The sequence below is a fragment of the Macaca thibetana genome, chromosome 1 (assembly GCF_024542745.1).
Source record: "Macaca thibetana thibetana isolate TM-01 chromosome 1, ASM2454274v1, whole genome shotgun sequence".
NCBI classification, from domain to species: domain Eukaryota; kingdom Metazoa; phylum Chordata; class Mammalia; order Primates; family Cercopithecidae; genus Macaca; species Macaca thibetana.
In genome coordinates, this window is record NC_065578.1 from 155,623,027 (window position 1) to 155,639,593 (window position 16,567).

The window sequence follows — 16,567 nt, forward strand, 5'->3', positions numbered from 1 at the left end:
TAAATGTGTCCCTTCCTCTGGGATTTGCCCCTAGGTTTTTCCATTGAGAAATCCCCTTTTTCCCATAGTTCAGTGTGATTCTGGAAGACTATGGTTTCTCGACCTCCATATTATTGACATCATGGACCAGATAATTCTTCGTTCTGGAGGGCTGTCTTGTGCCTTAGAGAATGTGTAGCAGTATCCCTGGCCTCTACCCACTAGCGGCCAGAAGCACTTCTCTCCTCCAGTTGTAGTAACCAAAAATGTCTCTAGACACTGCCAAATGTCATTGGGAGGGCAAAATCATCCCACCTGAGAACCAATGAGGTAGACCAACCCTACCCCCATCTCCAAGGCTGGGCAGGCAACTCAGGCCTTGCCCTGTGTTTATTTCACTGTCTTGCTCCTAGGTATTGCTTCCTTTGGGGACATGTAACCCTATTTGGAGAATGAGAGCTATTGAAGGGACTTTTGAAAGACTTATTGGACAAGAGAAGCTCTTTGTACTGGAAAGCTAAGCTGATGAGACGTGCACTTCACATTGTAAGCAAATATTTTGCTGGTTTTTAGGGAGTTTCTTCCAGAGAATGAAGCCAGCAAGGCAAAGCAGCAGGAGAAGATATTCCTGAAGGCATGCTTTGACTATCCCTGTTTTGACAAGAGCCAACTACACGCCTGGCCTTTTCTGTCATGTGATTTAGTAAAATTCATTTTTGGTTTAAGCCAGTGTGAGGTGGATTTCTGTCACATGCAGCTCAGCAGGTCTTGGCTTCAGGAGTTTTGGAGGTGGAACGAAGGAGCCAGTGATGAGAGAGGGTCTAACTAAAGGAACAATGTCCTGGAAAAGACAGAAAGGGATGAGGAGAGAAAGATATAGGCTGTGAAAAGTGTAAGACAGACATGATTGTAAGGGTGAGTGGACGTAGATATGATGGAGGGTGGAGGGAGAGGAAGTTGAGAGAATTACCCTCGGATATTTTCATCATCCCTTAATAGAAGGAAGAAAGAATGAATGTAGAATAGATGGCTTGAGGTGAGTGAACAGACAACATGGGGAAATGAAAGTGCTGGTGACTGTACATGAATAAAAGATGCTGAAGAGCATCTTACTTCTGGATATGGATCCAAAAGAATTGAAAGCAATGTCTGAAAAGATATCTGTACACCCATGCTCATGGAAGCACTATTCACAATAGCAAAGAGGTGGTAACAACCTGATATGGTTTGGATCTGTGTCTGCACCAAATATCATGTCAAATTGTAATCTCCAGTGTTGGAGAGGGGCCTAGTGGGAGGTGACTGGATCATGAAGGTGGATTTCTCTTGAATGGATTAGCTTGGTACTGTATAGGGAGTGAGTTCTCACCAAATCTAGTAGTTTAAAAGTGTGTTGCACCTGCCCCCTCTCTCTCTTCCTCCTGCTCCCACCGTATGGGATACCTTTCTTCCCCTTTGCCTTCCTCCATGGTTTTGAGTTTCCCAAGGCCTCCCTAGAAGGCAGGAAGAAATCAGCATCATGTTTCCTGTACAGACCCTGGAACCATAAGCCAATTAAACCTCTTTTGCTTATAAATTACCAAGCTTCAGGTATTTCTAATACAGAAAATTGGTACCCAGGTGTGGGTCATTGCTATAAAGATACCTGAAAATATGGCAGCAACTTTGGAATTAGGTAACAGGCAGAGGTTGGAAAAACATGGAGGGCTCAGAAGAAAGCTGTGTTCCCATCCAAATCTCATGTAGAATTGTAATCCCCAGTTGTTGGAGGTGGGACCTGGTAGGAGGTGATTGGATCATGAGGGTGGATCCTTCATGAATGGTTTAGCACCATACCCTTGGTGCTGTTCCAGTGTGTGGCACCTCCCCTCTCTCTCCCTTGCTCCTGCTTCTGCCATGTAAAACATGCCTGGCTTCCCTCTTTACCTTCTGCCATAATTGTCTGTTTGCTGGGGGCCTCCCCAGAAGCTGAGCAGATGCCAGTATCATGCTTCTCATACAATCTGTGGAACTATGAGCCAATTAAAACTCTTTTCTTTATAAATTACTCAGTCTCAGGTATTTCTATATTGCAATATAAGAATAGACTAATACACAATCTAATGGCTACTGACAGATAAATGGATACACAAAATGTATAAACAAAATTGCATATACACCCAATGAATTTCTTTCTTTTTTTTTTTTTTTTTTTTTTTTTTTTTTTTTTTTTTTTTGAGAGGGAGTCTCGCTCTGTCACCCAGGCTGGAGTGCAGTGGCCAGATCTCAGCTCACTGCAAGCTCCGCCTCCCGGGTTTAGCCATTCTCCTGGCTCAGCCTCCCGAGTAGCTGGGACTACAGGCGCCTGCCACTTCGCCCGGCTAGTTTTTTGTATTTTTTAGTAGAGACGGGGTTTCACCGTGTTAGCCAGGATGGTCTTGATCTCCTGACCTCGTGATCCGCCCGTCTCGGCCTCCCAAAGTGCTGGGATTACAGGCTTGAGCCACCGCGCCCGGCCTCTTTCTTTCCTTAAAAAGGAAATTCTGACACATGCTACAATATTAATGAACCTTGAGGACATTATACTAAGTGAAATAAGTCAGTCACAAAAGGACAGGCACTGTATGATTCCGGTTATATGAGGTACTGAGAGTAGTCAAATTCATTGCGACAGAAAACAGAATGGTGGTTGCCAGGGGCTGAAGGGATGGGGGAATGTGGAGTTATTATGTAATAGATACAGAGTCTTAGTTTTATAAGAGAAAAAGTTGTGGAGATCTGCTTTACAACAATGTAAATGTACCTAACTCTACTGAACTGTACACTTAAAAATGGTGGAGATGGTAAATTTTATGTTATATGTTTTTAATCACAATTTTAAAAAAGAGAAAAAAGATGATGAACAGCATACTTAGTCTAGGGGAAGGTAGAGAGTAAATTTGTGGTCACCAGTGAGCAAAGTTTTATTTTCTCAATAGTTTAAATGTTGGAACAGAGAAAATTAACAGCTATATCTATATCAAGGGTGTGGTGGGAGAGGATGAGTGAGCCGGGGAAGGTATTGGCTGGACAAATATAAGAGAAAGTCTTGAGGGTGAGGAAATTGAATTTGTGGGTTGAAAGTTTGGCTAAAATGACCACGTGATGGGATCCTGAATGAATAACTGTTAAATCGTGAACTCTAAAGCCCAAAGATTCTCTGTTACTCAAGAGTTCATTGACTCCAGAAAAAACAAAATAAGGCAAGTGTTGTATGTTTTCTTTACAATTACAATTTATTGAATGGCTAATGTACACATTATTAAGTGAAATTTTACAAGCAACTAGAGCTTATCACAAAACTGCTAAGGAAACATCCAAAGCTTGAACTGTATATCAAATCTCTAGGATTAAAACTTGATTCCCATAATTTAAAAAAACTTGTGCAAATTGGAATCACTGAGTGATTATGGAAAGGCAAAGTATATACAGTAATGTGAGAAAAACTCAAACTAAGTGAGGGTAAAAATGAAATGATTAACAACACCAGAGAAGGAAGCTACTATCAAAATAAAACCATTCTTCCTAATAAAGGTATGGCCATCATAACCCCAGAAAATGCTTCATAGTTTATTTATATAATTAAAACCACATTATAACCAAAAGCACATAGCAACACTAGTATGCTGCTTACAAAAAGAAGATGGGTCTAGATACCAGGACAGCTCTTTTTAGTGCCTTCCTTAAAAAGGGTGAAACTTTTAGAGCCATGTAATTGTTTATAGCCATGGCCTGGCTTCAGGCATCTCACAAGTGAGGTTTCAGAAAGTCCTTGAAGAATACATGGCAGTGAAACTGGGCTCCCATCTTTACCATAAAGATGTTCTTCTTGAGAATAAGTGCACATAGGAAGTGATTGCTTGCGACATAATATCCTTGGTCTTGAGACCATATACAGAGACTTGCTGATGTTAGAGCAGTTTCTTTCTAATCAATGTTCCGTTGAATTCCAAGCAACAAGGCACACTGAAATAGATCATTTCTGTTTAGGAGGCAGCATGAATAGCAGCGGTGCAACTGGAAGTTTCAATAATGCTAACATTCTCTTTACATACCAGTTACAACTGTTATAACCAACAAAGCAACAAATCTATTAGAAGATATTCTATTGAAAGGCCTTTCTTCATATAAGATGATCTGGAACAAATAACGACTTTTTTTTTTTTTTGAGATAGAGTCTCGCTCTGTCGCCCAGACTGGAGTGCAGTGGCACGATCTTGGCTCACTGCAAGCTCCGCCTCCCAGGTTCATGCCATTCTCCTGCCTCAGCCTCCCGAGTAGCTGGGACTACAGGCACACGCCACCATGCCCTGCTAATTTTTTGTATTTTTAGTAGAGATGGGATTTCACCGTGTTAGCCAGGATGGTCTCGATCTCCTGACCTCGTGATCTGCCCACCTCGGCCTCCCAAAGTGCTGGGATTACAGGTGTGAGCCACCGTGCCCGGCCAAATAACTACATTTTATATACATTCATATGAACATGAATTAATCTAGATGAGTGAGAAATGAAAGTAATAATGTTTCTCATTCATATATTCATTCAACAAATATTTATGTGCTAGCTGTACTCTGCACCCCTACTGGTTTGGATTTAGAGGTCACTAGTATGGTCTCCCTGTCATGACTCACCAGCAGCAAGTTACCTTTTCTTCCTCAACTGCCATCACAGATTTTCTATACCTTGTTTATGGTATGTATTATTACCTGTGATATGTATGGGTCTTATTTGTCTTATTAAAATAAATTCCAAGAGGACAAAGGTGGTATCTTTATTTTATTTTATTTTATTTTGAGATGGAATCTCACTCTGTCGGCAGGCTGGAGTGCAGTGGCGTGATCTCGGCTCATTGTAACTTCCAACTTCCCGGTTCAAGCAATTCTCCTGCCTCAGCCTCCAGAGTAGCTGGGATTACAGGCACGCACCACCAAACCCAGCTAATTTTTGTATTTTCAGTAGAGACAGGGTTTCGCCATGTTGGCCAAGATAGTCTCGATTTCCTGACCTCGTGATCTGCCTGCCTCAGCCTCCCAAAGTGCTGGGATTACAGACGTGAACCACCGCTCCCAGCTGGTATCTTTATTTTATAGATTATGTAGGAGAAAACAGTTTAAAGTCAGACATGAGCTTGCATTCCACCTTTGCCAATGACTGACCCTGAGACCTTGCCCAAGAGAATCTTTTAGCCTAGGTTTTCTTGGATATTATTTCTTCATCTTGGTATTATCTTGGGAGAACACCCACCTTTCAAAGTGGTACTGATGGCTAAGTAAGAGAGGGCATGAAAGACTGTTGCATAATCCCTGGACAGAGTAAACCTTCAAATGTTCATCTCCATTTTCTCATGGGAACCTCAGGTGCACACCTCATGTTGCCTGTCCGCCTTTCTGTACTCCCTATAATTCAGTCTTCAATTCTTAGTTGATGATTTAATGCCTTCCTTTTTCTTCTTAACTCTCTAATACTTCCTTTCCCAGCCTCACTCCCAGCTGAACAATTTGCTTTCTATTCACTGAGAAGACTGAATCATCGGAAGAGAACTTCCACACATTCACTCCCCATCACAGCTCCCCACCTGCCTTCATCTGCACCTGCAGATTCTGCCCTCCCTCCTGTTACTAAGCCCATACAGCTAAGGTCAGCTCCTCTGCTTAGTCTGTTCCTCCTAGCTTACCCAGACCTTGCTCCAGCAATTCTTGCCTCTCTTTCCGCTGTCACTCTTTCCCTTTCTACTAGATCCTTCCCATCAGCATATAGGAATAGAGCATAGCTCCTATTTTTCCAATCTTAAAAAATATTTCTGTTGACTTTACATTTTACTCTTTCTAGCACTTTATTTATTTGCTCCATTTTATAGAAAAAAATCCTGGTAAGAGTTGTCTCTAGTTGATAGCTGCAATTTCTCTCCTTTCATTCGCTCTTAAGCTCAGTCCAGTCTGGCTCTTGCCTCCTTCCTCTTTTCCAAAACTGTCTTGTCAAGTTCACCAGCAAATTTTGTGCTGCTCGCCTGTGATCCCAGCTACTCAGGAAACTGAGGCATGAGAATCACTTGAACCCAGGAAGTGTGAGCTGAGATCACACCACTGCACTCCAGCCTGGGTGACAGAGTGAGACCCTGTCTCCAAAAAAAAAAAAAAAAAAAAAAAAAAATTGTGCTACTGAATTTCAATGGTCAGTTTTCAGGGCTCATCTTTCTTGGCCTACCAGCAACACTGAACAGAAGAGTTGATCACTCCCTCCTCCCTAAAATTCTCTCTTCACCTGACTTTGAGGTTCTTCTCTGGATAGTATCAGAGGCTGCTCCTTCACTCCTTAGTGGGCACCTTCTCACTCCATGACTCCTAACGTTGGAGGATCCAGGGCTCAACACTTGGACCTTTTCTTTTCCCTATAGCCTCTTTGACTTCTCCTCGGAGATCTTATTCAGTCTCATTGTTATGTACATCCACACAATGACAAAGCCCAAATTTGTATCTCCAGCCTGGACCAATTGCCCAAAATACAGACTTGTACATCAGCTGTCTTCTTGCCAAGTCTATTAGACACCCACACTTAACATCTCCACAGTGGAACTCCTGATTTTTCTCCCCAATTCTGCTGTTTGCATTCTCAATCATGTTAATTAATGGCAGTTCTATCCTTCCAGTTGCTTAGGCAAAAGCCCTCCTGTCATTATTGATAGCTCTCTTCCTCTCATATTCTGATACAAACTATCAACAAATCCTATTGTCACTGCCTTAAAAATGCATGCAGAATCTGGCCTCTTCTCACAGCCTGGTGGTAGCCACTGACAATTTCTTGCCTGGATGATTGCAGCAGCCTCCTCATTGACTCCTATCTTCCACCCGTGGCTTCCTACAGTCTGTTCTTAACACAGCAGTTAAGGTGAATGTGTTGCTCCTCTCCTTAAAAGCTTCCAAATAAAAACAAATCTCTTTACCATGACTTCATACAATCATCCTCTCCTTCCCACCCTCCCATTGCAATGACATAGCAAGACTTTGTATGATCATCCTCTCCCCTGCATCCCACCTCCATCTCTCTGATTTCATCTCTACAACTCTAGGCCACACTGGCCTCCCTGCTGTGCCGCCAACACAGCTGGCACAAACTGCCTTATGGCCTTTGCCCTTCGCACCTACTGTTCTTTCTGGAATCCTCCTCCCCCATATGGCCGCATGGCTTTTTATTTTATTTTATTATTATTTTTTTTTGAGATGCAGTCTTGCTCTGTTGTCCAGGCTGGGGTGCAGTGGCGCAGTCTTGGCTCACTGCAACCTCCACCTCCTAGGCTCAAGTGATTCTCCTGCCATAGCCTCCCAAGTAGCTGGGACCACAGGTGCACACCACCACACTTGGCTAATTTTTGTATTTTTAGTAGAGACAGGGTTTTACTGTGTTGAACAGGCTGGTCTCAAACTCTTGACCTTGAGTGATCCTGCCCGCCTCAGCCTCCCAAACTGCTGGTATTACAGGCATGAGCCACCATGCCTGGTCCTGCCTCTTTACTTCCCTTGAGTTTTTGCTCAAACGACATTCTCTTATAAGAGCTTCCCTTGCAACCACCCTGTTCTCTTTATCCCCCTTGCCTACTTTATTATGTCTCTATATAATGCTTATCATCTTATTTATTTTATTCTTAGTTGTTTTGCTATTTAGTTTAATATTTATTGAATGGATGAATGGATTTAAAAAATTGGAACATTAGTTGGCAATATGAAGTAGGTAAATGAACAACTGCTATGCATGATTACTGAAGACTTGTGCAATAGTAAGAAGCACGTATATATACCATGAGTGCTATGCTTATTGATAAATACAAGTTGAAGGAAATTTTATACGTAAATTAATAATATCTCCATTTCATTACATACCACCAGTTTGTCTTCTGATCAACTTGCTGGGTTGTATGGATCAATAGAATATACTTCTCGTGGTTCTAAACGAAAAGCTTCTTTCTGGCTTGTATTTGTATGATAATTGCTAAACAGAAGAAGAAAAAAGTAGTATCTTTACTCATTGACCATGATTCAATGTAGCAGTTGTTTGCTTTCCATAATTCCCAACACATGGTAAGTACTTTTGTGGATGATTTCATTTTTTAAAATTATACTTTAAGTTCTGGGGTACACGTGCAGAATGTGCAGGTTTGTTACATAGGTACACATGTGCCATGGTGGTTTGCTGCACCCATCAACCTGTCATCTATATTAGTTATTTCTCCTACTGTTATCTCTCCCCCGACCCCCCACCCGGTGAAAGGCCCCAGTGTGTGATGTTCCCTTCCCTGTGCTCACATGTTCTCATTGTTCAACTTCCACTTATAAGTGAGAACATGCAATGTTTGGTTTTCTGTGATGATTTCATTTTTATTGTTTTTATCCTATGAAGTGTAAACACTGTAATTCCATTTTTTTGGAAAGGCACATAAAAAAATTAATGATCTAGGCTTGTAAGTGTTCAAGTCAGAGGCTGACACTAGACAGTTTTACCCTAGAACCAGGATGCTTAATGACTAACAACTACAACTTCCAAAGTGAAGAAAAGAAGCAAAAATACGTTCTTATTTTAGAATTTGATCATAACTTTGCAATTTGGGACTCAATCTTCTAGTCCAACTTAAAAACTTTAAACGAGTTTGAAGAGAATGTTTTTACTTTCCTTCTTTGAAAGTACATATATTTCATAGTGTTTCTAAAACCACTTTGCCAGAATTACTAAAAGACAATAAAATGTGATTATACTACCATGTAGAGCTCTGAAATAAGGTAATACAAAATTACTGGGGAAGAAAGAATACCGCTAAGGATACTGTCACCATGTCACTCACTACAATATTGAAGAGTTTCGTGTATAGGAGGTACGTTAAGAAGATTACGAAACAGTAATTTTTAAGTCGATGGGAGATTTAAGCTTTGTTACAATATCTTATATGACTAGAAAAGAATAGCATAGTATATTTCAAAGGTTTAGATGGCTTTTAAAAATATTTAATATTGTCACTAGACATTCATTTTTAAATGATTACTCATCTCATTTACAAAAAGCATTTCAGGCTACTCAAACGTCTATATCAATTATTGGAAAATCAATTGAAGTGGGTTAGCAAATGGAAATAAAACAAATGAATGACACCTAGGACTCTGGTTAAACAGGTATGTTTGGTTCATATCAATTGAGGCACTTAAGTATAGTACATGATATAATCATATTAATAAACAATAATTATACTGGAACATTATAAATCATTTGCACTTGTAAGCATTCCCCAAATTTGCAAATTTTTATACACATGCAATGCTCTTGAGAGCAAACTCAGTAGCATGAAGGAAAGAGATAGAGACTGTATTTTCTATGTGTTTACGTTTCTAATTACTCTTGGCTGAAATTATCTTATGACTTCCTATGAGGAAGGCCCTGCAAATGACATCCCTATTTTTTTTGAGACCCTTTTCTCCTTGAATTCTGTGACATTACTCTCTCCTAGTTTTCCCCCTACCTCTCTTCTTTCACTTTCCGCCTTTTGAACATTACTGTTCTTCTGAGGGCTGTTCTCATCCCAATTTTTATCTATTCTGTCCTTTTTGGTCCCACAGCTTCCATTTTGATTTAAGTCTCACCCACCTGGGTCCAGACCCTTCTCCCAACCCTAAATCATGAGTACCTCAAAGTAACAGGTCAGAAACGAACTCCTCATCTTCCCTCACAAACCTGCCCCCCTCCTCTTTTAATGAGTCAGGGAGTCCACGTCATCACCTTCATGTGAGCCATTCTATGTGCCTCCTTCTCCCCACATCAAGCATGTCACCAAGTCCTGGAAATCCTGTCCTCTTGATAGCAAAGAACCTCTTATTAAATATTCTCATGGTCCTTGTGAGTCTCCATAAGAAAAAAATACAGTGTGCAGTATGTCCAAATCTTATTTGCCATAGAACACCTTTTTTTTTTTTCTGAAGTTATTCATGAAAACAGGGTTGTGTGGCACACACTCTGGTAAACTCTACACTCTAAGTACACGCTAACTGTACAGCACAGCCAGAACCCCATAGGCAGCCCTTACCCTCGCGCCCCCAGCCTAGAACAAACTGCCCAGGTTGTAGATACCCTCAGTACATAGTTTCAGTGCAACCCCTTCATGTCTGAGCCTAGACTAGGAAGTACATAACTGAGCTATGGCATCAGATGGCACTGGTGGCAGGGTAAATGATAGATCCAGAGGACTTGGCACACTAAATGAATTTTGCTGAAGCTTTTTGGTGACATGTTTTAGGTGGCATGACTTTGTCATCTCCCCAGTCTGAGCTACCTGAGAGTTGGTAAGACTTCATTGGATTATCCACCCTAACACTAGCATGCACAAAGACTCACGAACCTATGCACATATAATATCCGAGGCCAACACCTGACGGTATGCTTTGCTAAAAATGTATCCTTTGCACATATCAGTATTCTATACCTTCCACAAGATTTATGTGTCAGAGTTTTTTTTTTTCTTCCTTTAATGGCATGCCTCCACCTAAAGCTATGCCACTTTTACCTTCAATCACCATCACACACACAATTTCCTAGCCATTTCAAATGGGTTATGTAGTCCTTACAATACATGATGGAAAGCCAAGCCTCTGGGCCTTTATTCAAACTGCTTTTTCTGTCTGGAATGCCTTTCTCTCCTTGTCTACACTCTCTTGAGGCTCACCGGAAACATCTCTTCCACATTGAAACTTTTCCTGATTAAAACTCCCAAATATTGACCATTTGCTTTGCATCCTCACCAAATATCATATAATCCACCATGGCGACATTATTTTATGGTACTTGTTTAGTGACATGCTTGTCCTCCTTTACCAGGCTGTGACCTCCTTGATGACAGAGGCCATATGCTACTAGGCTTTGTTATTCTAGCCTAGTATAGTGCTAAGACATAGTAGGCACTCAGCTGTTGTTGTGCAAGAAAAGAATGAATGGACGTGGTCATTACCTCTTTTCACATGACTTCTATTTCTCTAACATTACTTCTCAAATGTTTTAAAAGCCATGCATGTATATATAAGATAGAGCAACATATGAAAGTGTCTACAGCAAATTGCTGATATCTATCAACTTAACATGTTGAACTTGAAGGCAGCAGCAGTTGTGCAGTGGAAGAGACTATTCAATTTCTTTATAAACTATTTAATTTGCTACAACAAGCATATTTACTTTTGTATTTTAAAAACGTATGCAAATATTTATAGTGATATAAAAGATATATTAAAGAAGGGAAACAAGATTTTTCAGTGATTTTAAATAGGGAAAAACATTTGTGACTAGAAATACACTTTCTGTAACATAGAAAAGAAAAAAGGATGCAGTATCATTTTTAGTGATAAAACACAGGAGGCTTTATATTAAAAATAAAGGTTAAAATATGCCAATATTCCCTAATAGTATTGAAGATTTTCCTTAAAATTCTTCTCAGTAAAATGAGACAAAAACCAATAAAGGAAAATGTATAATCAGTAGATATGAGGTAGAAATTATTTCTACCAATAATAATAATTGGTAGAAAATACAGTTTTCTACTTAGATGATTGGGTAACTCACTGAAAAGCTATTAGAATTAATGATTGTATAAAGATAGACTTTCCTAGATATCATTTGCAATTACTTATAAGACATAACCAAAAATGATTCTATTTATAAAGCAATAAAAATAAGATACTTTTATGTCTATGTAGCTTATATGAAGTAATCTATTAAATTTTAACTGAGATATAACAAAACATCTGAATAATTAGTCATCTGGTGTTTCTGGAAGGAAATAGTGAATATCATGAAAAGGTCAGTTCTTCCCAAACAAATATGTAGGTTTAAGGTACTTCCTATCAATGATCTAACATTTTATTTTATTTTTCTAGGGTGTGGGAGGTGTAGTTGCGGTGCAAATAATTCTATAGCCTATCTGCAAAAATAAATAGAAGAAAATTTCAAAATAGTTTTAAAGAGGGGGAACATATTTCAGAAAAAGCTATTATAAAGCTACATTTACTAATAGAGTAGCTCTGGCTCAAAGAGACAGGCTGATCAGTGGAATATGATCTATCTTGCATATCTATGTCAGATATCTCTGACATAAGCCCCAGTGTACGTAAGAATTGAATAAGCGTGCTTTATCTGATAAAGAAAACTACGAACCAATGTTGAAGGGATGGTTTACTCAAAATAGGTTTTGAAAAAATTGAATATATAGAGAAAAAAAGTACAAGTAGGTTTACTTCAGCTACCATACCATAAAATAAATTCCCAATGGATTCAGGTGTTTAAAAATAATTAAAAATAATATGTAAAATATATCTAATTTCTGGATAAGAAAATACAACATACCAAAACATAGAAACCTAGTAATACAGTTAATATTTAAGTAATCATGAAAATGACTAATGGAGAGAAAAGATTACTTGATCAAATGGAAAGACCTAATATGTTTCTGAATGGGAAGACATTACAGAAAAGATGCCAGTTTCTCACAAATTAATCTATCGACTTAAATGTAATCACAATTTTTTTGAAATTACAAATGATTCTAAAAATCACCTATAGGAACAAACAGAAGAGAACAGGAGGAAAGTCCGATAAAATTGTAGTGTGAATTCTTGCCCTACCAGATATAATAACATAAAAGTATTAATTAAACACAAAGTGGTTTGTAATGGAAGAACAGGCAAATCAATGAAGCAGGAAAAGGGGTTGAGAAACACAACATATTCAGGTACATTAACTATTACTAAGAACAAACTTTCTGGCAAGTCATCTGACAATAGTTATCAAGTATATTAAATGCTCATGCACTTATCTTTAGTAATTCTAGAAATCTATTCTAAGGAAATAAATGGGTGTGAAAAAAGGTTTAGCCAGAGGTATTACTCATATCTTTGTATATTATCAAAGTAAATTTGGAAGCAACTTAACACACATAAATACACAGAGTAGAATAATATGCTATTTAGTAACTGAAAACATGACTTAAAGACATAAAAATATAAACATGAGTCTAAATGAAAAAAGTCAAGACAGAAGATGAAAATGACAAAATTTCAGTTTAAAGAGAGAAAAAATATACGAAAAAGATCAGGTAGGAATACACCAAAATATTTGCAGTTGTTCCCACTGGGACTTTTTTCCTATTCTCTAGATTTATTTACAATATACTGTCTGAATAAACATCATTCAATAAAATAAGGTAAGTGTTTGATATCTCTTAAGTACTACAGAAAAGTCTTCCTTTTGTATAGCACGAGATACTTCATTTAGTTATCACACTGCAGTATTTATTTCACATAACTTGTGCTTCTGTGTTTAGTTTCAGATAAGAAGCCAAAACCATTTGTGCATGTTGGTCAAGCATGCATTTGCATCTGAACTTACCGTTCTCTGTGTTTTGATATCATGCATAAGGTAACAACAATCAAGAAGATAAGAAGTATCAAACCTGCAGCAATACCTAGAAGAAAAATCCAGCAAGTATCAAATGCCAGAAGACTATCACCTACATTGTTCTGAGCTGATTGTGGGGTCTATTGCTAGTGGAGAGGAAAATGTTATGTGACTCATACTTAGCCTTTCTTGGACATAAACACTGAATTCCTGAATAATCATAGTTGAGTTTAAGGTTTTTCTGATTTGACCCAGTCCACATTTAATCTAGAGCACCAAGCATATGACTACAAGGTTCCAGTCAACTTTTCACTGAGTTTTTCTGTTCCTTTTAGTTTTATTAGTAACAATCTTGTCACTGAGGTGACAAGAGAGAAATCTCAAGAATAGAAATTAGGAGCACAGGATACCAGGTTCTTATAATTTTGCATAACAACATTGAACCCTCAGCTGTGAAATATATTTTACTACAGCAGAAGAAGCCTGCCTATTTCAATAGACCAAATCAAGCCAAAGACCAAGAGTTAATAAAAACTAAAGTATCAATTTAAAAAGAAGAAAGAGCTGGCTGTTCAAATAATTTATCCAACTCTGTGCCAAAGTAACATTTTGTAATGTGACATGTACATTGAAATATCTTTAAAACACCAAAAAAAGAACATCCCCTATGAGTTAAATATTATCGTCAGATAGGATATAAGACTTCTAGCATTACAATTTTTAAAAAAACATTATAAGAGCTTTTCTTCCAGTATTTAAGAAGACTTACCAGAAAGGACAGGAGCAAGTGAACCTAAAAATAATACAAAATCATGAAAATGATTATCAGTCTAGTGTCATAATTCAATGTAGCCCCATGTTTCATGGTAGTGTCCCAGAAATCAACACTCTAGCTCCCTTCCAAGTCGATTTAAAAGATGTATTGGAGCCAGGCACAGTGGCATATGCCGGTAATCCTGGCACTTTGAGAGGCCAAGGTGGGAAGATCACTTGAGCTCAGGAGTTTGAGACCAACCTGGGCAACATCATGAGACCTTGTCTCCATTTTTTTAAAAAACAAACAGATAAAAAAGATGTATTGGAACCTTGAGTTATACCCACTTGCTTTTTATGTAACAACTCACTGGGCTTTTTTTTTTTTTTTTTTCCCACTCTAAGTAGGTTGGGGGAGTTCACCAATGACAAAACCAAAATACTCAACTTTATAATCAGAGATTTCTCAGGTTAGAATGCAAATATTAACTGTAACAACTAGTTATTTAACCTATTTCTGTTCCCTGTCAAATTGTAAGCACTTATTAACTCAGATTCATCATGTAGGGTGGTCTATGCAGCAACTCCTTTCAAAATGTCAGGTTGCTTGGTTTCACATTTTTGCTCCTTTTAAATTAGTGTTTCTCTCTATTTTCTTTTCTTCACTTTCCCCTTCCTAAGAAAGCTGTGTTTTTTCTTTTCCTTTTTCTTTCTTATTTTCTTTCCTTCTTTTCTTCCTTTTCCTTCCTTTCCTTTTTTTTTTTTTTTGACAGGGTCTTACTCTGTTGCCCAGGCTAGAGTGCAGTGGTGCAATCATGGCTCACTGCAGCTTTGACCTCCTGGGCTGAAGTGATCCTCCTATCTCAGCTACCCAAGTAGCTGGGGCCACAGTTGCACACCTCCATGCCTGGCTTTTTATTTATTTATTTATTTTTATTTTTTTATAGAGACCAGGTCTCACTACATTGCCCAGGCTGGTCTTAAAGTCCTAGGCTCAAGTAATCCTCCTGCCTCAGCCTCCCAAAATTCTGATATCACAGGCAGGAGTCACGCACCTGGCCAAGCTGTGTTTTTTCTAGAATAGACCACCGACTTCAAGTTCCTCTGTAATTATACCACTGGTCACAAACCTATGTCAATTTAAAACCCAGGACTCTCCACACTTTGGGAAACCCTCACTCTCTTCTCTCCTTTAGCCAGTTACAAGCGGCGGTGAAGCCCGTGGTACTTACGGGATCTGCAAACCGCCAGGGGAGGGTTCCATTGGTGATCTGCCTGGCACTGGCTCTGGGAACTGCCTTCCAGCATATATCCATCTTCACACTCCAGAGTTACAACAGCTCCATACTGATACATTTTCCTCGGTTCCAGCCCCTTCTGGATTCCATCCATATCTGCTGGTGAGCTACAGTTTACCTCTGAAATTAAAGAAATCTAATTCAAGCACAGTCAAATTTTGGTCTTTTACCAAGAAAACAGAGATTTCCCTTAGTAGAAAGATTTACAAAACCAACCTGTTTCACTCTCAGTAAGGAAAGCTGCACTGAAATAGGATAAGACAATATCCTCGACACAGTCTTTTACTGTCAGCCCTCTATCTCAATAACCTCTGGGTAATTTAAGCCAGATTGTATTTTTTAGTTTTTGCTTCAGTTTCTATCCAAACAGTGATGGATAATTTTAATGGCTTCTTGGAGAAATGGTGAGGGCTGAATTGGTAATATTACTAATTATTCTGAATTACCGTTTTTTTTTCTGCTTCTAGTTTTGCTCTCTAATTCTTCATACAAGTGTATGCTTTCTCATTTCTTTCATCTTTTCGGTATAGTCATCATTAGTGTGAGTGATACGGTTTAGCTGTGTTCCCACTCAAATCTCATGTTGAATTGTAGCTCCCATAATCTCCATGTGTCATGGGAGGGACTTGGTGAGAGGTCATTGGATCATGGGGGTGGGTTTTCCTGTGCTGTTTTTGTGATACTAAATAAGTCTCATGAGATCTGATGGTTTATAAAGGACAGTTCTCCTGTACATGTTCTATTGCTTGCCACCATGTAAGATGTGCCTTTGCTCCTCCTTCACCTTCCACCATGATTGTGAGGCTTCCCCAGCCATGTGGAATTGTGAGTCCATTAAACCTCTTTCCTTTATAAATTACCCAGTTTCGGATATGTCTTTATTAGCAGTGTGAGAATGGACTCATACAGTGAGATCTTGGATTTGAAGCCTGGCTCTAGTACTTCCTAGATGTGTGACTTTGGGTGAGTTCTAAATCTCTCCATGCTACTGAAACCTCATCTATGAAACATGGATAATCATGGCACCAACCTCATGTGGCTCTCATGAAGACTAAATGAAATAATGCATGTAAGGTGCTGTGCACAGTGTCTGGCATAGAGTAAAA

General features: G+C 38.9%; 1 protein-coding gene across 2 annotated transcripts in view; it reads right to left on the reverse strand.

The window, feature by feature from the left end:
* Positions 1-3,207: 3,207 nt before the first annotated feature.
* The window catches only part of CR2 (complement C3d receptor 2), a 38,956-nt gene continuing 25,596 nt past the window's right edge, over positions 3,208-16,567 (reverse strand). For both annotated transcript variants that reach the window (XM_050781621.1, XM_050781612.1), the window contains 5 exons: positions 15,396-15,581; positions 14,180-14,203; positions 13,402-13,477; positions 7,872-7,980; positions 3,208-3,963 (listed from right to left, as the gene is read on the reverse strand). In XM_050781621.1, the coding sequence (XP_050637578.1) occupies positions 7,890-7,980; positions 13,402-13,477; positions 14,180-14,203; positions 15,396-15,581 (377 nt within the window). In that variant the 3' untranslated portion in view covers positions 3,208-3,963; positions 7,872-7,889. The remainder of the gene's footprint in view (positions 3,964-7,871; positions 7,981-13,401; positions 13,478-14,179; positions 14,204-15,395; positions 15,582-16,567) is intronic.